The sequence below is a fragment of the Lepidochelys kempii genome, chromosome 7 (assembly GCF_965140285.1).
Source record: "Lepidochelys kempii isolate rLepKem1 chromosome 7, rLepKem1.hap1, whole genome shotgun sequence".
Classification (NCBI taxonomy): Eukaryota; Metazoa; Chordata; order Testudines; family Cheloniidae; genus Lepidochelys; species Lepidochelys kempii.
Genome location: NC_136386.1, coordinates 29,734,306 through 29,757,734, shown reverse-complemented (window position 1 = coordinate 29,757,734; position 23,429 = coordinate 29,734,306). Strand labels below are relative to the sequence as shown.

Here is a 23,429-nt window from a genome sequence, read left to right as displayed (position 1 = left end):
TCCTGATTCTGCTTGCAGGTTAGGGGGATCTATAGTAAGCCTGCATGTGTTTGAGCAGAGTTGGTTTGCAGCTAGTCAGCCTACAGCAACTTGAGGTGAACTGGATCATTCTGGTTTTATAAGGAGCAGCCTGCTTCGTCTCTCTCTGTTGTTGGGTTTGTGTGTGTTTTCATTCTGATTTCTCAGAAATAAAGTAGCATCATGTTTCAATCTTCCGACAGGAATATTTTGTGTTTTCTTCTCCTTCTCTATCTGTATGCCATAAAATATAACAGGTGCCAGTCTGGGACTGCTATTCCCTGCTATGCTTTTTACAGTGACCCCTGTAAAGGCCAGGGCTGGAGTAGCCAGGAGTCCCCCTGGCCAGAGCTCCTGCTCCACACCTACAGCACCCCCTGGTGGGAGAGGCTGGGATCTCCTGCTCAGCCAGCTCTACTCCCCACTGTGTTTCCTGTAGGAGTATTCCAGATTGGAGTAGCCAAGAGCTCCCACCTGCTGCCATTGCTCCTCACTGAGAGAGGCAGCCCCTGGAATAGCCGGGAAGGAGCTCCCTGTACACCTAGTGCTCCTTTGCTTCTCCTGACAGTGCCCCCTGCTGGGAGAGGCCATGAATGGAGTAATTGTGAGCTGCCCCTGCAGCCAGTGTTCCTGTCCTGCTTCCAACAGCATCTAGACAGACAGGAAGTTGAGGGTCCACCCACGCAGTGATTGTTCTGAGTCTCTTTCTTCTATACCACTGCTCTGGAGGTTCCCTCTGGACCCCTCTGGTGGGACTTTAGGGGATGGGCACTTATGGCACAGAGTGTGGAGCTCTTGAGCATCTAAAACTGTCCACATGGAGGCTGTGTGAGGTCCCCTAGGATTACAGATGAACAGACACAGAACCAGAAGGGCCATCATTAGAAGAAACATCACCCAAGCCAGCCTGTCCCCAACCATTTCTGCAGCCAGCCCCACAACTAAGTACTAGGCCCAGGTCCTACTCTGTAGCACAGTGCTGCTAACAACCCCTAGAGAGGGCAGGAGCCTGTTGGAAAGAGAGATTGGAAGTGTTGGTTTCCCCTGCCTGTGATGCAAGAACAAGGGTGTGTTTCACTGAAATTAACTAGGGGTAACTGCAACAAAGGCTAAAAGCAATAGTGACTCACCCAACCAGTCATTGTGCGTGAGTCACAACCTCACTATTACCCTGACATAGGGCTAGAACCCAGCGGTCCTGATACCCAGGCCCTGGTTCTAACCACTAGACCCCCCACTCCTCTCCTCTCCTAGAGCTAGGGCTAGAAGAACCCAAGAGTCCTGGCTCCCGCCCCCTCCCTTGTGCTCTGCGGTCTCCTGGATTCTGAAGTTAGCTTGAACTGGTCAATAAACTACATCCCCCAGGGGTCTTTGCGGCTGAGGGCTTTGCGAAGGAGACACTGAACACGTGTCTGACAAAGAGTCCGGCAAGTAAACTACATATCCCGTGAGGGATTGCGTGTGTGGCGCCTGTGCACGGGACAAGCAGCGTCTGCACGGAGAGCGCGCGAAGCCTGGGTAAGAGGAACTACGCATCCCATAAAGTCATGCGCTCTCCGCACATGCGCACTTCCCCGCAGGTCGCGCGGACGCAGGGGAAGGGGCGTGGCCAAGCGTGAGCGGGAGACTACATATCCCAGGGTGCCGGAGGCAGGCCTCCGCACTTGCGTACTGGCGGTGCCGCCCCTGGGGTGGGGGGAGGACCGAGGGGGGTGTCGCAGGCCGCCGCCATCTTGTGAGTGAGGAGGAGCCGAAATCACCGCGGGGGCGCCGCCATGAACCCCGAGTAGTGAGTGCGCGGGGAGGGGCAGGGCCGGGACCCTCGTGGCTCAGGCGGACCGAAGCCCCTCGGGGCTGCTCCCTCACCGTGGGACCCTATCCCAGAGCGCTCCCCACAGCCCCCGCTGGGCCCTGAGCCGCTCTCGCCGGGGCCTTACAGCCCCGTAGCCCCGCCCCTGCTGCCCTTCCGGGGCCGCGGGGCGTCTCCTGCCGCCTCCCCCTAGCGTCCCCCGGCCGGGGTCCGGGCCCCCCGCTTCCCCTCCCCTGGCACTGCCCTGCCTCACTTGCCGGTCCGTTCCCCTCACCAGCGTCCCTGGGCCCCCCGCTCCGGCGCCAGCCGCGTGCTCGGCCCCTCCCTGGGGCGGCTGAGGGGCCTCGGGGGGCGAGACCCGGCTCCAGGGGAGAGCAGACCCGGCTCCAGGGAGCTCCCTGCGGGGCTGGGTCCCTCTGCCCCGGCGCCCGCCCTGTCACTGGGTGTCTGCGGGGAACCCGGGGGGGTGGCGGGTCTTATCCTCGCCTTGGGGGGGTCAGTCCAGCCCTACACTGGGAGCTGAGGCAGCGGGGGGTGCGGGCGGTTTTGTAGCAGTCTCGTTCTAGAACAGTACCTAGGGTGGGCAAGGTTATTCCGGGCTAAAGCGCCCCACTCCTCCTTGCTGCCCGGGGGTAACTGTATGGGTGTAAAGCACCTGTACAGCAGAGTAACTCCAGCCACACTAGGGCCTTGCATTGCATTAACTAGACTGGTGTCAGTAAAGCAGGACAATGTGTACGTGAGCCCTGAACGACTGGCCTAGGGAGTCTGGAGAAGCTGAACCCAGGTCTCCCCTGTGCAGGCTGGCACCCTAACAACTACACCAGCTGTTCTCTCAAGGGCTGATGGGATTTCAGTCGGTGCTGGGACCCGTTCAGGCCTTGGCAGAGGAGGCCAGCAAGGGACTGGTTAGTGTCCACTGGGTTGGGGGACAGGTGATATAGATGGTTGCCCTCATGTGACCTGGGGTGAGACCACCCACACCCCAGTGTGTTTCAGGGGGATGGGCCACCAAACAGACATAAGATGTGAACAGCTTTCCACCATGGAGGCTGGCTGGAGCTAGTGGCCTGTAGGGGAAAACCCCATTTTCCACCTCAGAGCCAAACAGACCCCTTACAAACTTTGTTGCATTTCAGTGCAATTCTGTTGGGCTTCCGCCTTCCCCCATGAGATGGTGGTTCTACAGGGCAGCAACTTGGCTGCTTCAAGTGGACTTAGTGCTAATTATCACAGCTGCTTGTCAATAGCACAGGGAAAAAGTCAAGTTGATGCAAATCATAGGCATGCTTTGAATCCTTCTTCACTGAAGCTTCCACAGCAAGGGATGTGGAGTGCCCTTCCTACTAGGCTGACTTGGCACTGACTGAAATGGGAAGTGCTCTGACTGCTTCCAGAGTGTGTATGTGACTGCAGCTCTGGGGCACTTGAGGGAGCTCAGATGTGCCTCCAGAGGGGCCATCCCCTAAGTGGGCACACAGGAAAGCTGCATTCTAGCTGGCTGTAGGCAGAAGTGGGCAGAAGTCCTCGTCCAAATTGTCTGCTTGTTGGAGGGAGAAGGTGAAGGCAATGGCAACGGCAACCTGGTCAGCTCTGGGTTTAAATAATGCCCTGATCAGAGCAGCCAGGAGTTTGGCCTCATGGCCTCTCTGAACAGCCAGTTAGTGTTGATGACAGGTGGCTTTGTGGAGAGTGAGGCTTTCTGGAAAAGGAACTGCACATCTGGCTGGTGGCATTCCCTCTTGAGCTGCTAGGGGGCAAACTAGACACCCCCCACACACATACACTTCTCAAGTAGCGCTGGCTGCCTTTCTGAATGAAGCTGTCAACACACTTTTCGTAGCAGGTTGTCAGAGCCAAGATCTGGCACTGACGGGCAGCTCCTGTGATTCTGCCTTTCAGATGAGACTTAGCATAGGTCCTGACTTCTTGGAGCCCAATACCCTTTCTCTTCCCAGCCTTTCTTGGGGCCATTCCATTTTTCTTCCTTTTAAATCCCTCTCCCTGAGTTTCAAATGGATACAGGATTCTGCTCTTGCTAGTATCTCTGTTGGCTGTTAAACAGCTGTTGTCTCCCACCCCAGAAGTGGTGGGTGAAGTGATGTCTGATATGGTGTGAAAGGCACCAGGAGCATAGGAACTCCAGAAGTGGGGGTTGGGGACAATCTCAGACTGAGCCAGCACTGTTTTTGCTGAATTTTTGACCTGTGTGGGTGCATTCTCTTGGATAGCTAGTCATGCTCCCCCACTAGGGACCGCCCCAAAGCATCTGTATTGAATGTATGTTGAATTAAAGGAAAAGTGACCGGAGATAGCATGAGTCAGGGCTTCCTGTCCCCTCCCCACCAGCAAAACACACTCATTAGGAAATGGCGCTCATGTTGCCTGCTGCCAGCAGGACTTGATTGTGTCACCAGGCTAGCTGGGCCAATGAGGAGTAATGCAGCCGGGCTACCTTATTCCGTTGGTCTGAGGTGACCGATGTAACAATTCTCCAATGCTGGAAGCACTCAAATGCCCCATAATTAATTGTGCAAATTCCTTTGGGAGCCCCTGGAGGTATCATGGGGATGGTACAAAGGTTTATTGGGCCATTTGGAGCAGAAACACTTGTGAGAGGCAAGGGACATGTTGGATACCCCTTGTGTAGAGACTCCAAGTAATCATGGAAGGTGTTGCTGTCTCCTTGCAGCAGCATCAAGCTGGTGGTGATGAGAGAGAGGTCTGTTCAGATGCACCCAATGGCTGTGGCAACTATCTCCGGTGCAGTGGTGACAGTGCTCATTCCTGCCTGCATTGTGCAGGCAACTAAAGTGTTGTACTGACAGCATGATGGCTGGAAGAGGCAGGATGGGATCTGAGGAAGGAGGAGTCATGGTAGCTGCTGAAGAGCTCTGGTTGGGGCTGAGACGGAGTCTGTTCCTTTTATGACAATGCTGATCCTCCACTGGGGGGGGGTGGTAAGGGAAGCTGGGCTCCAAGATTCAGTTTGGGCTGCTTCTGTACCTGAGCAATGCTGGGGGCAGTTAGGCACTCGCACTACATGGTGACCACTGACTGTTGCCTGGGTACTGACTTGAGAACTCCTGGAGCCTGGCTTCTGGGGATGACGAAGGGCCATATACGTATGGCTGGGCCAAACACTTGGCGCCTTAAAAAGCATGGTCGATATTGTTCCTGTGGTTCAGAGGGGGAACCAGTTGTGCCAGTGACATCTGTGCCTGAGGCTAGAACCCAGGAGTCCTGAGTGCCAGTGCCTGAGCCTTACCTATTGCTCTGTATTGTCTCAGAGGATTGTAAATTGCCCCATATCTGAAGGCTGGGACGATCAGCAAGGGGAAAGCATTGTTGAGGGGGCGTAAGGGGGCAGATAAATAAAGCCGGGGGAAGGGAAGTTTTGTATATTGGGAAGCCCTTCCTAACAGTGAAGTCTCTGGTGCAAGGAATCTCCACCCAAGGGCAGCAGGGGCATCACAGTACTAAGCCAAGCACTGAGGAGCCATTCTGCATGGGCTGGATGAGGTACTGAACTCTTCCTGTCACAAACTCCAGCTCTGCACAACAATAGGAGTCACTCAACCCCTGTGCTCTTGTGAAAGCAGTGTCATCTCGGCACACGTGGAGGGGTCTGGAGAGCAGAGTGCTGGGAGAATGAACCCCCTTAACTCCTGCTGGGTCTTTTATTTCGCACCACTTTTTTGTTCTTTGGGAGGAGGGGGCGCTTAAAGACCTTCCCAAGGCCCTGCCCCCTGTTGGACTCAGCTGTATAAAGCTTCCATTCTGGCTGGGTGTGAGTATTATTCCTATATAAACTGTCTCATGGGACAGTTCTGCATCTGGATCCCAGCTAGGCTAGGGTGGTGCTTGGCCCTGTGGGGTTTTGACATCCCAGCAGGTGTGGCTTCCTCCTTTGCCCTGGAACCTGTGTGGTCTGAGATCTCATAGTGATTGTTCTCTCCCAGACATATCTTCCCAAGCAACACCTTTTGTTTGGGAGGAAAGTGTGCCCACCAGCTCCAATCTGTGGATCTTTGCGAGTCCTGGTCACAGTGGCCTTCAGTAGTCTTTCAGTCCTCCCCCTGTCCTGCTATTACCAAGCAGAGCACAGCATCCCCTGCCTGTACCCCATGATGCTGTTGGTGCTGGAGTTAAGTTCTCTCCTGGCTTGCCTGTTGGACAGAATCATCAGCTAGGTTTCAATGAGTGGGGTGAGCTCCTGCTGCCTGCACAGTCCTGAGAGGAAGCATGAAAAGTGGAGGGGTTGCCTGGGGACACCTGAAAGCAGAAGAGGGTATTGTGGGATGAGAGCAGGATTTGGCTTGCAGTAGCTGAGGAGCAGGGTAGAACTTTTGTATCAATTTAGATGGAAAATGTGGGCCAAAGGTGTTAACATAACCCAGTCACTGTCCAACCTTAAACAGTGGTAAACAAGGGTCTGAATTAGGTATACAGAGACCTCAGCCTGCTTAGTACCATGGTGTAAACGCAATCACTGTTCTTTAAACCTTCTATTGCAAATACAGAAAAAGGAAAGTTAATACTTTATTTACATTTCAAAGGCTTTTAAATATTTTCATTTTAACAGCTCCCTTGGTCTTTCTCTTTAGCTGTAGAGTTTTAGAACACACAACCCCTTGTTTGACAGTTTCTTACATGGCATTAAAGATGGTGGTAACTGCCCTTTTGTGGGAAAGAAAAGTTAGTAGAGATGGGCTAGGACTGTTGCTGATAAAACCTGATCCTGTTTCTAAGACCAAACAAGACAAACACACAAGGGGAGAGAAGGACAGCAAAGCTAGAAAATGCAACTTCTGTCTTGGGTTATGTTTCACTTGCAGCCTCAGTGCTGTAGAAAGACAGGCACAGCACATGGTCTTATAAGCCACTCAAAGACCTGGCAAACTTGTATCAGCATAAAGCTGTCTAGGGCATTGCTTTTAGCTGCCTCTTTCTGGTCACAGGCTTACAGCTGTGTTGCAGAATATATAGTCTTGGCCAGCTGAGATGCTTATTAAACAGAGGACAAAAGGAGAATAAAATAGGGAAGGAAAAGGACACACGGAGTGGGGAGGGAGGGCTTAAAGTCACACATTCTTTTTGGTGTTTGAGATTCAGTTGAAGTAGTGGAGGTGGCAATGTTTGAGTCCCCCTCTCTTGCCCATTCTGATCAGGACATCTCTCAGATTAGGATGAAGAAAGTCAGAAGACGACACAGACAGTAGGGATGACAGCCAGGATGGTGAAGCTCACTCATTCCCCTTCTCTCACCTGTTAGTCGGCCAGCATCATGATAGCCATCTCCAGTTTTTCTCCCAAAGGGAGTGATGGATGGAATAGCCTATTCCTTCATTACTTTGTCTAATTAGACCTAATTTCTGACACCAGTTCTGGTTCACTGATTTCCAGTCTTACTGCTATCTTGTTTACCAGGGAATGATCTCAACACTGTTTTAGTTATCAGACTGAGTTAGTCCAAATGAAGAGGTGTACTTGGTCTCTCTTGCACCTTTTCCCATCTACACTTGTTATAGGCTGTTGTGATGTTTCATAAACTCACTTTCATAGCTGAGCTCACAAATAGAGTAAATTTGTAGGCCAGTTGTTACAACAGAACCCAGCTTGACATGGATCTGAGGAGCTTGCTGCCATAGTGGAGTGGGTGTGGTGTGGTTTTGAGGTAAGCCTGGGAGCAGGTCCCAGATGACAGGTGCTACAGAAGAGAAGGCTCAGGCACCTGCAGTGAGGGCTGCTGGGAAACAGTGTTACAGCAAAGCACTGTCTGCAGAGAGATGCTGCCCAGATTCTGTCAGCTCTGCTCACAAATACCTCTGCCCCTGCCAACATGTTGGTGAGGTATAGGGATGGGGAGCCATCCTTGCTGCCCCCAGCTAGTGGAGATGGGAGGACAGGGCACCAGTTCTCCCCAAGTCAGATGGAACAATGTGTCTGCAAGAGCAGTCAAGAAAGGGGTGGGTGTTGTGCTGTCACAGTAGCTCATATGTGGCTGGGTTCTTAGGGAAACACCTGGCTTCCCTAATACCTGTTATCAAAGGATCCTGCAGTCCTCAATGCTACCGAAAGGAATTAGCCCCTTTCTACTGGTGGGGAAACTGAGGCACAGAGGTGAGGACCCTACTCGCAATCATGCAGTGTAGGTGGAAGAGCTAGGAATAGAACCCAGGGCTCTCGTTAACCACTGAACTACACTCTCTCCAGAGACAGGCAGAGAGTCCTGATTTCCTGCCCACTGCTCTCCAGAGCTGGGGATAAAACCAAAGACTTCTGGCTACCAGCTTTTTTGATTAAACATCTGTCCCTGTATCCTGTATGTCTGATCTTCCTGAGTCAGCTGTGAAGTGAGTCTCCAATCTGGGCTTGGGGAACAAACTACTTCCATGCAGCAGACACCACTTCTCTTCTCACAATCCCTGTGCAGAGGGCTGTGGGAGGCAGCAGAGAAGTTGTCAGAGGCCTCACCCATTAGGTCTTCATACAGTTGCATACAGCCCTGGAGACCAGTCACACTATCTGTATAGCATGTGGGCAGAGGCTATCAGATAGCTGGGAGGGCTGGAAGTCAGGATTTGTGGGTTCTAGTCCCAGCTCTTGCACTAACTCATCAAGCAGCTGTGGTCAAGTTGCTTCCATCTCTAGACTTCTGTTTCCTCATTTTTAAATCTGAGCAGTAACTTCATGGGATGTTGAAGCTTGGCATGTGAACTGCTTAGCACCCCTTCATTGACAGGGCAGTGAAACCCCATGGCACAGGTTTGAATCCAGAACAGGTCAGTGACAAGCAAAATCTGTTCTACATAAAATGCATTGGTGTAGTGCTGAGAGACCCTCAGACCCAGCATTAATTTGAGTGACCTGCTCTGGAGTTGGCCTCATTCAAGTGCCAGTGGCCACCCTGCCTGAAAACACTGGAGCTGCTGTGGCCATGCTGGTACTGGGCTCCCTTGTGTTTGGCACTAAGACTTCTTAGAGCATATCCCATTGTTCTTAGCACTAGAGTCTGCTGAGCTGCTCTGAGTTCTTTAGTGAATTGTGGGACAACTGGCCTGTCCTTTCTGGGAAGGAGACTCGGGGAATGGAGGCATTGGAGGACTCGTGGTACTAGCTTGCACCCACGCTGCAGGGTGAGGTGTGCTCGCACGAGCTGTAGCCTACGTCTCTACAAGCCAGCCAGCTCAAATTGAAACCACCACACTTGAGGGGAATGGGTTTTTGTGTGAACAGGGCTTGAGTTAGGGACTGCATTTGCCTTGGAAGCCAAGTTAACTCTGCGGTGAAGTGGAACCCTCAGCCCAGCTTGTGCTGACAGAGGCTTCCACTTATAAAATCGTCCTGCTCCTGGCAGTGACCAGAATTAGTGCTGGCAGTGAGCCACTTTGTGTGTTTACACACTCTCCCTACATGGGCCTTGCTGCCGCAGGCACTGCACAAGGAAAGCTGCATCAGTTTAACACAGTGGTTCTCCAACTTCATTGCACCGTGATCCCCTTCTGACAACAAAAAGACTACATCACCACAGGTTGGCAGAGGAGAGGTGGAGCCTAAGCCCCACTACTCCAGGCTTCAGCTACAGCCCCAGGCCCCAGCAAGTGTAATGACCCTGGTGACCCCATTAAAATGTGGTCCCAGCCCACAGTTTGAGAACCACTGATTTAACATCAATAAGTGTAAGCTGGTTTTGTTTACTCAATGCAAACCCCTTTGTAGGCTGTCTGGTACTTATGTCACACAGTAGGCCAGAGTAGCTGGGAAGAAAGGGCCACAATCTATGGATCTTTAATATAAATCACTCTCAAAACAATCTAGCTTCAGCTGATGCCTCGTGACTGAAACAAAACTTAAGATTCAGAGTTAAGGCCAAAAGGGACAGTTAGATCCTTTAGTCCAGTGGTTCTCAAAGCTGGTTTGCCGCTTGTTCTGGGAAAGCCCCTGGTGGGCCGGGCCGGTTTGTTTACCTGCTGTAGCCACAGGTTCGACTGATCACAGCTTCCACTGGCTGTGGTTCGCAGCTCCAGGCCAGTGGGGTCTGCAGGAAGTGTGGACAGCATATCCCTTGGCCCACGCCGCTTCCTGCAGCCCCCATTGGCCTGGACCGGTGAACTGCAGCCAGTGGGAGCCACAATCCGCCGAACCTGCGGACGTGGCAGGTAAACAAATTGGCCTGGCCCACCAGGGGCTTTCCCTGAACAAGCGGCAGACCAGCTTTGAGAACCGCTGCTCTAGTCTGACCCTCTTGTATATCACAGGCCAGAGTGTCACTCAGTGATCCCTGTATTAAGTCCAATTATTTGGGTTTGGCAAAAGTACCTTCCAGAAAAGCATCCAGTCTGGATTTGAAACCAACACAGCATGGAGAATCTGCCACTTCCTTTGGCTAAAAAACTGGTGCCTTATTTCTAGGCTTTATAGATTAGATTTTAATCTAGAACTGTCAGTAAATGTCTTTCAGCTGACACACTGAAATCAACAAATCCGTTGGTAATAGTTGATATGACTGCGGGGACTGGGTCATGTGTGGGGAGCCTTCTGCATCCCTGCTGTCATAGGAGTGAGTGAGCTGGTCTGTGTCAGCAGAGTTCTGCTTCCTAAGGGCCAGCATCACCTGATCTCTGCAGAGGCAAAGTCTGGGGAGGCTGCAGCGCTCCTAGCCCAGTGGAACAGAGACCCTCCTCCAGGACTGCAAGGAGGAAGACCTGCCCCCACCTCTGCAGGGAGACCACCCCCTGCTGAGCAACTGCCTGGGGATGGCTCCCGTGCTCCTGACTAGTGAATGAGCGAGCAGGATTGGTGATGCCCAATCCCTGAAGGCACAAGGTATGGGAGTTGTTTCTGCTCACTGAAGAGGCCACCCCAGGCAGGAGCCATTCAGCAGTAGGGTGGCCTCCCCCCTTCAGCTGGACACAAGGACTCCTTAAAGCCCTGGCCAGTGGTGTCTGCAGTTCCCTACTAGGACCCCAGCCTTCCTCACATCTTGTGCCTGCAGGGATTGGGTGTCATGAGCCAGGTCTGTGGGCGCTGTCTCTGGGCAGGAGCTGTTTAGCAGTGGGATGGCCTCCCCCACAACCAGGGGCTTCTGCTCTGCTGGGCCAGGACTGCAGCCTCCCCATATATTGTGCCTCTTGGCCGCAGAGGGAACCCCCTGCCATCAACACTGCAGTAGCCCAACCTCTGCAACTGTGGGGGGGGGAGTTTAAAAATAGAAGAAAACTCTTAAATAAAAATTGTCAATTGGGGGGGAAAAGAAAATCCATAAAAATTGACTTCTGCCAGGCCTGCTTAATTCCAGTTTCAATGTACCTGGCTTTAACTTCCAGCAGTTTAACAAGCCACTGTAAAGCCAAATGTCTGTAGTAGGATTTGCACCAGTTTGTGGCCTAGGAGTCCTGGACATGGACCCTGTTATGCCAGGTGCTGTACAAACATAGTGTTGATCTGACTGGTATACATTTCTCATGTGGGTGAGGCTTTGAGTCTGGAGATCATAGACTCCAGTTTACCAGCACTCTTCTGAGCAGTTATTCCCTGGATCGATCTCTCTCTCTCTTGTTGCCAGCACCAGAGCTTCAGGGCTTACGTTTTATTATCAGTTGCTCTCTAAGAGTGGGTTGTGTTGTGAGGAGTAATGGGCCTTGATAGCCTAGCCTGGGTACTTGCAAGAGCCTATGAGGCTTGAAAAGGGCAGGTGTTAATTAGGGCTTGTGGTGAGTTGTGGGGGTAGCTGTCTCTGCGGAGCCTGGTGTGTATCCAGGGCTACCCTTGGCTGGTTCTTAATGAGCCTTTAGAAAAGGCTTGTACTGTATGCAATATAAAGCAGGGGTTGAATGTAGCAGGTGTACCCGACAGCCAGGCAGCCTCCCCAGGGGCAAGTGCTAGATCTGCACCAGGAGGGCAGGGTGGGAGCTGAGTCTAGCTCTGGGTGTGCAGAGCCTTGTTGCGTGTTCCTACTGCTCATTTGGGGGGGTACTGCATGGATTCAAACTATAGCTGTGTAATGCAGCAGCACTGAAAAGTGGGGCTGGGCAGGGTCACTACTTGGATAGGAGACCTCCGTGGAAAACCTAAGCTGCCACATGGGGTAGTGGTGATTCTGTAGCGGGTGCTCTCCGTCTGAGCAGGCACTGAATCTAGTGTCGTGGGGCTGAGCTCTAAGAAAGGGTGCTACTGGTCTCCACAAGGGGTGCTCTCCCCCTATGCTGGAGGTGCTGAGAGGGGATGCCTTTCTTCCTTCCTTCTCCCCCCCCCCCCCCCCCTCTAGATGTTGATGGCCTGGTAGCAACTCATTTTCCCCACAGTTCCCTCAATGCAATTGAGTCTGATTAACCTTCACTTCTGCCTGCACTGTCATGCAGCACTGGGCAGGGGCCAGGCCAGGGCTCCTGTGTAAACAGTTTGCCACAGTAATAGGTCGTCCTGCACCCTGCTTTGGGGTGAAGGATGCTATAGCTCTGTGTCACATGCTGTCAGGATGTAGGCTTTGTGACTGTGCTGAGCTGTGTTGCTGGTCAGAGGCCTCAGCTCAGCTGGCCAGTGAGTGAGGCAGAGGAGGGGCTGTACTTGGGATAGGTGCTACCATGTCTCTGGTGTTGTATGGTAAAGCGGTCTGTGCAGAGGCCTCTCAGTTCAGTTCCTCCTGGCTTGTGGTGTGGGTGGAAAGCACATGAAGGGCCCTGCTATTGCTAGTGGCAAGCTGTGCTGGGCAGTGAGTGGGGTCCAATGGCCAGAACCTCAGTCAGGTTGTAAAGGGCTGAATGTTACTCTAGGGCAGGTTATCCTTCTCGGTGATAAATCAGTCCCTCTCCACAGACAACAGTTGTTCTGCCTGAAACTGCGCTGGCATCCAGGATGGACATCCGGATGGAATTAAACAGAGGGCTGGGAGCCAAGACTCTTCAGTTCTTTCCCCAGCTCTGGGAAGGAAGTGGGATCTAGTAGCTGAAGCAGCCCAAGGCACAGAATGGGGGGCTCTTACTGTATCACCTCATCTAAGATTTGGGAGGAGAACCCAGGAGTCCTAGCCCCCTTCTGTGACCACTAGACTGTGACCACTAGACTCGCGTTGTGTGATTTACCTCAGTGCTCTGCAGCTTCTAACTTCCAGAGCCTTCTGAACTCTTGGATGACATGGAAGTCTGTTCTGGCTTTGCAATCCCTCTTAGGGCGCCTGTGTGTTGGAGCAGGGGACAGTCAGTCTGTCCCAGGGCTTGGTCTCTGTCTGGGATTGGGTTAGGCTGTCCTGAATGTATCATGAGCCTCTTCTGTTCAGGGATTTACTGCCAGTACCCCTAGCTGCAGTACTGGGGAGCAGCAAGAGTCTCCAGCTGGAGCTGGTTGGGGCTAAGCTGCTTTTGTGTTAATGTCCAGCCACTCAGCATCTCTTCCCATGAGATCTGTAGTCAGGCTGGCCATTGCAACCCCTTCCTGGCAACCCCATGTCACTGTCACCATGTGGGAAGTTCTGCTGCTGCCTTGGGTCGCAATGGCTGAGGGTGAGTTGCTGCTTGGTTGGGTCACCTCCTTCCTGTGCGAGGACGGATGGGTGGTACCAGCTTCATTGCACATGGCATTGCCATGGCAATGTATTGGGGTGATGGATTACACTTGCAGTGACTGGGATTGGGCTGTTCTGTAAATGGGTCTCTTCCCTTGCTGTGGCTACACTTACTGGCTCAGTATGGTGAGGGATGCAGAGAAAGTCACTGGAGACCAGAAATCTCTGGCTAGCATTTGAGGGGTTGAAGCTGTTCTGGGTGGTGGGTGACAGAGCAGCCTATAACCCACCCAGAGCAGAGGGCTGAAGTGGGGAATGGTCAGCTCACTTGCTCCTCGGAGATCGGACCTGGAGGCTTTGATCTGTTTGCTTCCCTCAAAGGGAGTTTAAAAACAGTCTGGAGATTTCCAGACCCTTTACTGCTGGGAGACCTTCTCTGATTGACTGCCAAGCCCTAGCTGTCCTTCTGCTAAGGGTCACCACTGACCCCCTCAGAATTGAATTTAGCAACCTTGCAAGTCCAGGATAGGAGCCCAGCTCCCTAGGATGGGCAGAGCTGAAGCTGCCTTGCCCCAGAGCACCTGCATTCTGTAGAAACCCAGCCCTAGAGGCCAGCACTGTGGTGCATGGTCCATGCAGGATTCTTAGGAAAGGCCCTCTTCCTTCCCCCTCCCTGGAGTTGACACTCCAGTTTGGGATCTCTGCTTTGCTGTAGGTTCCCCAGAACTGGGTGAGCATTTTGCTATGGGGGCAAAGGGCTGGCCATAACCAAGTGGGATCCTAAAACTTTAAATACCTGGGTCTCTGCTCAAGAGGTTTGAGAACTGCCCCAGTGCTCAGTGTCAACCCACAGAGCCACAGTGTGTCCTGGGGTGACTCCTCCAATCCCAGCAGAACCAACAGCACCAGCAGATATGTGGAGGCTCCCACATGGCTGTGTGGAGATCTAAAACCTGACTTAAAGGCAGGCTTTTGCCTGATCAAAAATTCTAAATCCTTGTGCTGTGGCTGCATTTCAGGGGCTGTGTGAAGGCCTTTAGGCTTGGCCTAGCTGAAAGGCCCTAGATGTAGGAATGGCTGGGTGATCACCTTTCTGGCCTCCAGCTCTGAATGGCTTCATTTGTTCCCAAATTCTTAATGTTTCCAGGATTTTTTAATGCCTTAGTCTCTGGGATCCCCTGAGCCTGCAACAAGTCTGTCCTGAGGGCCCTGTAGAGAGTTTGCCCCCACTCATGAGGCAGTCTAAGTACTAAAATCAAGCACCCCATGCTGTTTCCCTGCATTTCTGACCTCCACCATGGGCTGCACCCTGGAAAGTGGACCTCTCAAAATTTGGTTGAGAGGGTGACCCTGCTCTGTAAGATACTGCCATTGTAGGCAATTCCTAATAGACTGATCTGAATGTATAGTGTGCACTGATCCAAAGCAAGGGAGAGTGTTGGAATTGGGACTCCTGGCTTTTGTTCCCCACTCTGAGAGGGGGGAGTGAGCTCTAGTGCTTAAAGCAGGAGGGCCGGGAGCCACGATCCTTGGGTTCTAATTACATCCCCTATGGAGCATCTGATGCTCCCTGTTGTCTCTTGAACTCTGTGGGTGGCAGGGAGCAGAGTCCTGACTGCCCAGATCCGACTAAGGATCCCTGTTTAAAGAGCCCCCATGCCCTACACCAGAGTTGTTTGCCAGCACATACACTTTTCCCCACTACATGTACTCCAAGTCCTTGCCCGCTGGGGTTGTGGGAATGTGACCCTCTAATCTTCTTCAACTGGGAACACTCCCTGGTCTGAGCAGGGGAGAGGTCCCCAATTATCCACACTACTAAAGTCAGGAACTGTTCTGTTTTCCTCCTTCTCAATCTGTGTCTGTTTCAGCGATTACCTGTTCAAGCTGCTGCTGATTGGAGACTCGGGTGTGGGGAAGTCCTGCCTCCTGCTGCGATTTGCTGTGAGTGTCCCTGCCCTGTGCAGAGCCCCTCATGATCCAGTGGGCAGCTAGCCATATGGTGACAGGCTGGCCACATCTGTTCCAGAGCTGTTGCAGTGAGGTTGTAGTGTCTGAGATGTGGGTACTTGGGTCTCATCACCCTTGGGCATATTTTATGAAAACTCAAACAATCCTACATTGACCTAGTCAAATTTGCAAGCTAAAGACATTTAGGCCTGTCAGTGCTTGGCTAAGAGATTGCCACGCTGCAGAGAACAGCAGAGACGTAATAGGGTGCCCTCTTCCCTCAGTCTGACCCCAGTATCATGCTGGGGAGGAGAGTGCTGAGCAGCAGGGAGGGCTCAATAGGGACCTCTGTGCCCTTGTAGTCAGTGTTGCACCAGTGCAATGCTTGAGGACATTGCTATTGGAGGTGCTGCCTTTTGCAAGAGACCCAAAACTGGGGTCCTGACCCTGTGACACTGTCCCAAGAGGCTCTGTAATCACTCTGGTGTCCTGGTCAGTTTCCATCTTGAGTGATTATATTTGGCCTCCTGTAACTCCACATCTGGTTCCTAAACTTGCACATCATTGTGTGCTGCTTAATGGTCCCCATACCCCACCCCAGAGGTGGCTGCATATAGTCTTGTCTGTCCATAAAGCACTTTGGGGTGGGAATACCAAGCATTACAGGGCAGCTGAGTGGCTGGTGCTGCATGTCCTTTGGCAATGGGCAGGTACCAAGGAGTTGTCTTGCTAGAATGACAGTTGATTAAAATAGGCTTTTTAAATTGCAGAACCTTCCTGGAAGCTAAGCAGCTCCTGACCAGGATCTCCAAACTCCCAAAGCACTTAATAAAAGCCCCCTATTTAAAGAAATCCCAAACCCTCCTCTCTGCCCAGTACTGGGCTGACATCTGTTCACCTTTGAGTGGTGGCTGTTAATGTCTGAGGAATGTTTAGATTCAGGGCTCATGACCTTTCCCCACCACTGGAATTGGGTGTTGAAAAAGTTTCAGCACAGACCCCAGCTGCCCTGGTAATCACCTCATTCTGCACCCTCCAGGATGACACCTACACAGAGAGCTACATCAGCACCATTGGGGTAGACTTCAAAATCCGGACCATTGAGCTGGACGGCAAAACCATCAAACTACAGATTGTGAGTATCTGGCCCCTGGCCGCTGCATTGACCTCTGGGGACTGGCCCTGGAGGGCAGGGAATGGTATACAGGTCTTTCCCTTCTGAGGGTGCAAGCTCCTATCCTACACAAGGGTAGGGGACTGGCTGGCTTAGGAACATGGGGGAATGGAATACGGGGGGTTCCCCTCTAGGGGCTGCTGTCTCTCTCTAGAGAGGATTAATGGTCCACCTCCTCCCCTCCCCTCCCTTCTCTTGCAGTGGGATACCGCTGGTCAGGAGCGGTTCCGGACCATCACCTCCAGCTACTACAGAGGGGCGCATGGCATCATTGTGGTGTATGATGTAACAGATCAGGTAATGCTGCTCCAAGTACTCTGGCCCTGCAAATCCTCTGACAGCTCCCTGACCTCCCTGCATCCAGGGTCCCTCCAGGTTCAGGCAATGGGCTGCCTGCTGGGCACCTAGGGAGCCAGGACCCCTGGGTTCTGTCCTGTTTCCAGGACTAGAGCAGGGCTGTAAGAATGCCTCACTGTTGGTAGCCAGACCCTGCCTGCAGGGTGGCACAGTGGAGACCAGGCAGTCCTCCCAGAGTTGTTGGGTCTTGGCTGGTGGGTGTGGGGGGTTGTTGGGGAAGAGAGTGATCCTGATCACTATTCCCAAGTGACATCTATTCCTGCACCCTTTGATGTCCTTTGTGCTGGGCACTGCCCCTTCCTGTGCCAGTGGGGCATTGCATTCCTTCCACATCTGCCCCAGACATTGCTGATGCAGGTGTTGTGCACCGCTATGGCAGCAGCTACTCTGCTCTGTGCCAGCAGCTGGTGTACCCATGACTGGCCCATCAAGCAGGTTGCAAAGCCAGGCCCAGGGGGCTGCGCTGCCTTCTTTTCCATATTCACCTTGAAGATGGGGAATTGAGCAGTTTCTGAAGATGGCAAGGCTGGCAGCAGCTGCCTGGAGTAGGTGGGAAGGACATCAAGGTAACAGCATCTAAGAACAGTTGCTGAATGTGGGAAGGGCTGTACTGGTAGAGAAAGCACTGGGAGCAGGACTCCTGGGTTCTGTCTCCAGCTGCGCTGCCAACTCACTGTGACCCTAGTGCCAGTTGCTTCCCCTGTATCCATTTCCTGCCTATGAAATGGAGATGCACCCTTGCTGAGGGGTGCTGGGGACCTGCTCCCCACTGAGTGGGTGCTCTGAGCTGTAGCTGTAAGCATGCTGGCAGGGTGGCTGCGGTCCTGCTTTTGTCCAGCTGAGCCCACGTTCCCTGTTGCAGGAATCCTACAGCAATGTGAAGCAGTGGCTGCAGGAGATCGAGCGCTATGCCAGCGAGAATGTCAACAAGTTGCTGGTGGGCAACAAGTGCGACCTCACTACCAAGAAAGTGGTGGACTACACCACCGCCAAGGTGAGCAGGGCACAGCAAGCCCGTCTGATGCTTGTGGATAGCACTCCCCCTTCTGTCTCTGGCACCTCCGGCATCTGCCAGATGCTGACAGGCAGCAACTCTCAGGTGGGGCCCTAACAACTGAGTGGCCGTCCCCACTGCAGTATGTTCCTGCAGTACCAGGAAGCCCCACCAGGGGGCAGCACTTGTCCTATCAGATGCTTCCTCCCTGTCGTGCCTGGCTGTAGCTCAGAAGGGCTTGCTATTTGCCAGCAGTAGGGCTGATCTCCAGGGCTGTGCTGGCTGCCTCCATTCCCACTGCCAGCCGTGGGCTCAGGCTCCTAGCCACCTGCCTGGCTGGGGGACACAGGTGTCTGGGGACAGAACTAGGAGTGATGGGGTGAAACAGGCTAATTTCTGGGAAGTAGCAGTCTTCTCCTGTAAAAAGAAAAGGAGTACTAGTGGCACCTTAGAGGCTAACCAATTTATTTGAGCATAAGCTTTCGTGAGCTACAGCTCACTGTGGCACCAAGAAGCTGGGGATGTGGTTAGGATCTCCAACCCATCATCCAGAACACCTGGGTTCTATTGCTGGCTCTGGGAGGGAAGTGAGGTCTAGTTAGAGCAGGGGCCTCTGATTTATTTTTCCAGTTCTTCTACTCGCTTGGTGTGTCCCTTTTGGTAAATCACTTCCCTGGGGTGTGCTTTGGTTTCCCTATCTACTCTGGGGCTAATGACTGACCAGACCTACTGCCTGGGTGTTGGGGGTTTGAATGGTGCCTGTCTGGTTAGGGATCTCAGCACTGCCCCCTCCCCAAAGGGATGAGGGCGCTCCTGGGTAGGTGACTCTTGGGACAGGGGCAGCCCTGCCCATGTTGTGCCACAGATAGGAGAGGCCTTGCCAGTCTGTAACCCTTTCTCTTCCCCTGTCTTTGCTTAGGAATTTGCAGACTCCTTGGGCATCCCGTTCTTGGAGACCAGCGCCAAAAACGCCACCAACGTGGAGCAGTCATTCATGACCATGGCAGCTGAGATCAAGAAGCGCATGGGCCCTGGCGCCACCACTGGCGGGGACAGACCCAATCTCAGAATTGACAGCACTCCAGTCAAACCAGCGGGTGGAGGTTGCTGCTGAGGCCAAGGACTGAGGGGTGGGATGGGGAGGGGAGTGGACCGTCCAACCCAGTGCTGTCCAGCACCCTCCTCCTGTGGAGTAGCAACTTTCCCGGATGATACCATGCAGGGGGACGGGACCTCTCTGGTGGGGTGGTGGTTTGGGTTCTCTGCCTGTGTTAATTACTTACCCTTGTTAAGTGTGTGGTGGGGACAGACTGCAAGGTGTGCTCTCCCACCCTTGAGAACTTCCCTCTATGCAGCCTCTTGCCTTGGTCCTTGGTGCCCAATGGCTGGCAGGATTCCTGGCTCCTTCTCATGGGTTCTCTGCTGCTGCTCCCCTCCCCTTCCTGCTGGGTGCATGGGGCTGCCCCCATCTCCACCCCCAGCCTCTGCTCTTCTGCTGCCTGCAGTCCCCTTCTCTCCAGTTTCAGATATGGGGGGGTCTTGGATGGTGACAGGCTCACCCCCCTCTCTCTCTCTTCCTGGGAAGGTTCATATGTGGTTAAGGTTGAGCCAAGGCTGGCTGGAGCGGTTCTTCTGCCTGGTACCTGGTCTCCATGGGGCAGTTGCTTGTCACTAGCAAAATAATGGAGGTAGGGGCATAGGCTGCTCTGAACTGCTCAAGCTACTCTCTGGGTTGTGCCCCCTGCCTCCACTCAAGGGGTCTGTGTTGTCCTGGCTCCATGTCTTTTCTCATTCCTCTCACTCCCAGCAGCGCAGAGACTTCTGTTTAATCCCCTCTCTGCTGTAGTTTGGGGTCCCCTTTCCTCCCACTGCCTTGCTCTAGTTCAATATTTATACCCCTGCTGCAGACCTTCACACAGTGCCACAGAGTGGCTGTGACGCAGGGCTGGCCCAGGAACACTGAGTGGAGCCTGATACCGCCACTTCACCTCCATCCCTCAGTTTCCTCACCTCGCCCTGCTGAGGCTGTCTCCTAGTGCTCCTCAGCCAAGTGGGGCAGGCAGTTGTCCCTGGGCCACCCCATGCCAGGCCCACTGAATGTATTCAGGGTAGCATGGACAGTTGGGGGCCTTAGAACTGATCAGAGGCCTATGAGCTGCTTGTCCAGCCCCTTCCCCAGGGCTCTTCGTGGCTCAGGAGCTCTCAGCACCTCAGCCCTCAGGGGGGGCTAATGCACTGAGCAGCTGTCCTACTTCTGCCCCAGCTGGGAAGCTCTTATTCTTTCTGTGGGGCAAGTGCATGGGGGCAGCCCTCTACTGCTCAGCTCACCCCTCTGCAGCATCAGCCCTTCCCATTGTGACCAACCCCCAACCCTGGCAAGAAGGGGAAGCTGGGGCCCTGAGCGTGTGTCCCTTTGCTGTGCCCAGCCCCCCACTGTCTGGCCTGGCTCAGTCATGCCCGTTTAGGGTAGTGGGAGGAGCTGCCTGGATGGTTCATTTATTGGCTTTTTTTTTCCACCAGTGACATTATTTTAAAAAAAAAAAAAAAAAAAAATGGAACAAAAAAAATTCCAAAATAAAGGTGAGTGCCTCTGCAGGGAGGCTCCTGCGGCCTGCACCCTTCTTCTTATCAGCAGGCCTGCTGGGGTGTGCACCGCAAGAAAGGGGGGAGACACATGGGCTGGGCCAGGTGCCCCTCCCCCCTGGATCAGGCAGCCCTGGTACAGTGCAGGCACTGTACAGCCCCCTGCCTAGGGTCCCCCAGCTAGACTGAGTACAGCTGAGCTTGGGCACCTTCTGCCTCCTTTCCCCAGTGTGGCCCCCAGTCAGTTAAACTCTCCTCTCCCCCCGATCTTCCTTTCCTAGCTGTACCTGCTACTCTTGCTCCCTGGGAGTGCCCAGAGCTGAGCTTACCTGCCTGTGGCTGCCATGGAACACAGCAGTGTCCTTGGGCTGAGAGCTCCCCTGCCATTTTGGAAGACTCAAAGCTGGGGGAGAGGGGGACTGCATCCCCTTGACCCAGCTTTGTGTTCATTTTTAGAGCAGGGCAGGTGTACACCTGCCAAAGGGGTGGGGGGAGTAAAATCCTAATCCTGGGCTAGACTGTTGCAGTAGCAGGAGTGCTGGCTTGTTGCACTGAGCTACGGAGCTGGGCATGTTTTGGGGCAACTATCTCCCCCTAGCAGTGGGGTGGCATCTTGCTGGCTGGGAATGACTCCCTCTCCTGCTTGTCAGGTGCCTGTAATTCTTTCACGGCCATGTGTGGCCTCTGGGCCACTGCCTCACAATGGAGCAGGGGCAAGAGGACTGGATAACACCCCCTTTGGGAGTCCCCAGGGTTCTGTGTGCTTCTGTCTCTGTGCTATGGTGAGACCTGCTGGGGATAGATGTTACTGAAAGTGTGTGTGTGGGGGGGGGGGGGGGGGGTGGCGGCAGGAATTTGCTTTCAAGCCTTGCCAAGTTGTGGGGCTGCAGGAGGGACATGCAAGTTCACGTGAGGGCTGCTAAAGCCTATGGACACCCCCCCCCCCCATTTGGAGCAGTTCCTAGTTCTTCCTTGCAGGGACTAAGTCTTAGGGTGCTGCCAGGGTGGCCTAGAGAACTTTGGGGCTTGGCTCTGACTAGGCAAGATTCCCCTTCATTTACACACATTGTGTTGTACTCTCTGCCTACTATGTGGGCTGGGCCCAAGGCTTTGTATAGCACCTCTTTCTGGGGGTGAGAAGGGGGCTGTTCCCCAGGACATGCCACGTATGCTTCTGCTCACCTCATGTCTTCTGAGTTGGTGCATGGTACACCAAGCAGCTTGCCCCTCTGTGTGGACATGGCCCAGAGGGCTGTGGTGCGTGGCAGTGCCCTCTCTGGCCTTGGGTTGAGCCCCCAATCAGCCCCCACCATGGTGTTGGCTTGGACCACAGTCTCTGCACCAAGCAGCATAAATAGGATCCCTCTGTGGGGGGGTGGGGCCCTGGCCCATCACACCTCCGCGGCCCTGCCCGCATACCTTGCTCCTGCTCGCTGCTCAACTGTATCATACCTCCCTTGCCTTAGCTGTTTGTGCATGCAGGTGTTAGTAATCTTGCTAGAGCCCCTGGCAGGTTCTCTGATGCCATGGCCAGGGGGACAGTGTACAACCCTCACCTAGAGGAAATCACTGCACCCCCCCCATCTCCCTTAATACTAAGACCCAGTCCTGTCCTGGATTGTTGACTTGCTTCACTGTGGCAAGGGGCAGGGCTGGCTGAGGCTGTCAGAGAGGGGCTGGCTCAGCCCTGATTGGTGCCTGTGCCCACCTTGGGAATGAGCTGAGTGGGTGATGGACCTGCATCTGCCAACACTGCCTGGGGGAGGGGTCCCCATATGAAACTGGTTAAGTGAGGTATGGAAAATGAGCATCTTAGACTGGGCCCTACAATTGCTACTGCGAACTGTGGGTCTTCTCTCCAGGGTGGCTGTGGCTCCCCCCCCCCCCCACGCTGTTGGAGGAGAGTGTGTTCACTTTGCACTGGCTCCCTCGATGCTGGGGGTTGGATCTGCCTCCACAAGCAGCACCAACCTGGGAGGATCTGGGACAGGAGTTGGGGAATTAGGGCAGCAGCTGGGAGCCTGGTGGGAGGGGCAGGTCCTGCCTGGCTATCTGTCCCCTGTGTGGGGGCGTGGGTCAGAGAGCTGGGCCCCAGCTGGAGTACACCAGACTTGACGGGTGCATGTGTGCTGCTAATACCATCTATTTGCTAAGGGGCAACATTGGGCACCATCTCCCTGCCCCACCCCTGACCTGCAGAGGAAATAGCAGGTGCCTTTATTCAGCACAGGTTCAGCCAATGGTTGCTGGGGTGAGAGGTGAGGGTGGGCTATTTCTGCTGCTCAGGATGAGCCATTGTGTCCCCTGTCCACAGACCAATCCACTATTTTAAGCCCTTTGTTGTCAAGAAATAAGGACACTGCAAGGGCAGGAGAAACAGCAGCATGAGTTTGCCCAGCAGCAGGAATTCCCCCCTAAACACACCTGTGGGTATGCACACACCCTTGTTGCTGTACCTCTACATGAGGTGAGGGATCCCTGCACAAACACTCCCCATGCCCCCCCCCCCCCCTCCAGGGTGGCTGCATCTCCACACTAGCCAAGGGATCCTTGTATAACCAGCCTTGTGCCCTACCCCAGGGGCAGCTGGATCCCCATGCTGGGCAAAAAATCCCTGCATCAATAGCCCAGCACTTCCCTCCCACCCCCTGGGGTGGCTGCATCTCAGCACTGAGCCAGAGATCTCTGGATAAACAGCTTGCCAAAGGCTTTGGGGTGAAAGGTTTTGAAATATGGAAAATCTTGCTGTGAAAGTGTCCAAACTTGGGCCTATTTCTCAGCAGAGCTGGGCTGTGTGAAGCTATGCTGTTGAACCCTTTACTACAAGAAAGTCCAGTGGCCTTTTTGAAAAGTCCTTATATGGCTGTGGTTTACACCTGCCCTTTGAAATCAGGCTGCAGGTAGCCCTAGGGCCAGGGACCTGCCTTTTGATGTTTCATGGAAACTGGTGCCTGTCTGTCTGAGTTTTAAGCTGCTGAAAAGTTTCAGAGTAACAGCCGTGTTAGTCTGTATTTGCAAAAAGAAAAGGAGTACTTGTGGC

The 23,429-nt window shown here is 53.6% G+C and overlaps 1 protein-coding gene across 1 annotated transcript; it reads left to right on the top strand.

Annotated features, from left to right (window-relative positions):
- The first annotated feature begins 1,703 nt into the window (after positions 1-1,703).
- Positions 1,704-23,396, top strand: RAB1B (RAB1B, member RAS oncogene family). The gene is made up of 6 exons (XM_073351615.1): positions 1,704-1,807; positions 15,203-15,275; positions 16,321-16,416; positions 16,657-16,752; positions 17,675-17,806; positions 18,726-23,396. Exons 1-6 carry the CDS (start codon positions 1,794-1,796, stop codon positions 18,918-18,920), a joined length of 606 nt encoding a protein of 201 aa, XP_073207716.1. The 5' UTR covers positions 1,704-1,793; the 3' UTR covers positions 18,921-23,396.
- Positions 23,397-23,429: the final 33 nt, after the last annotated feature.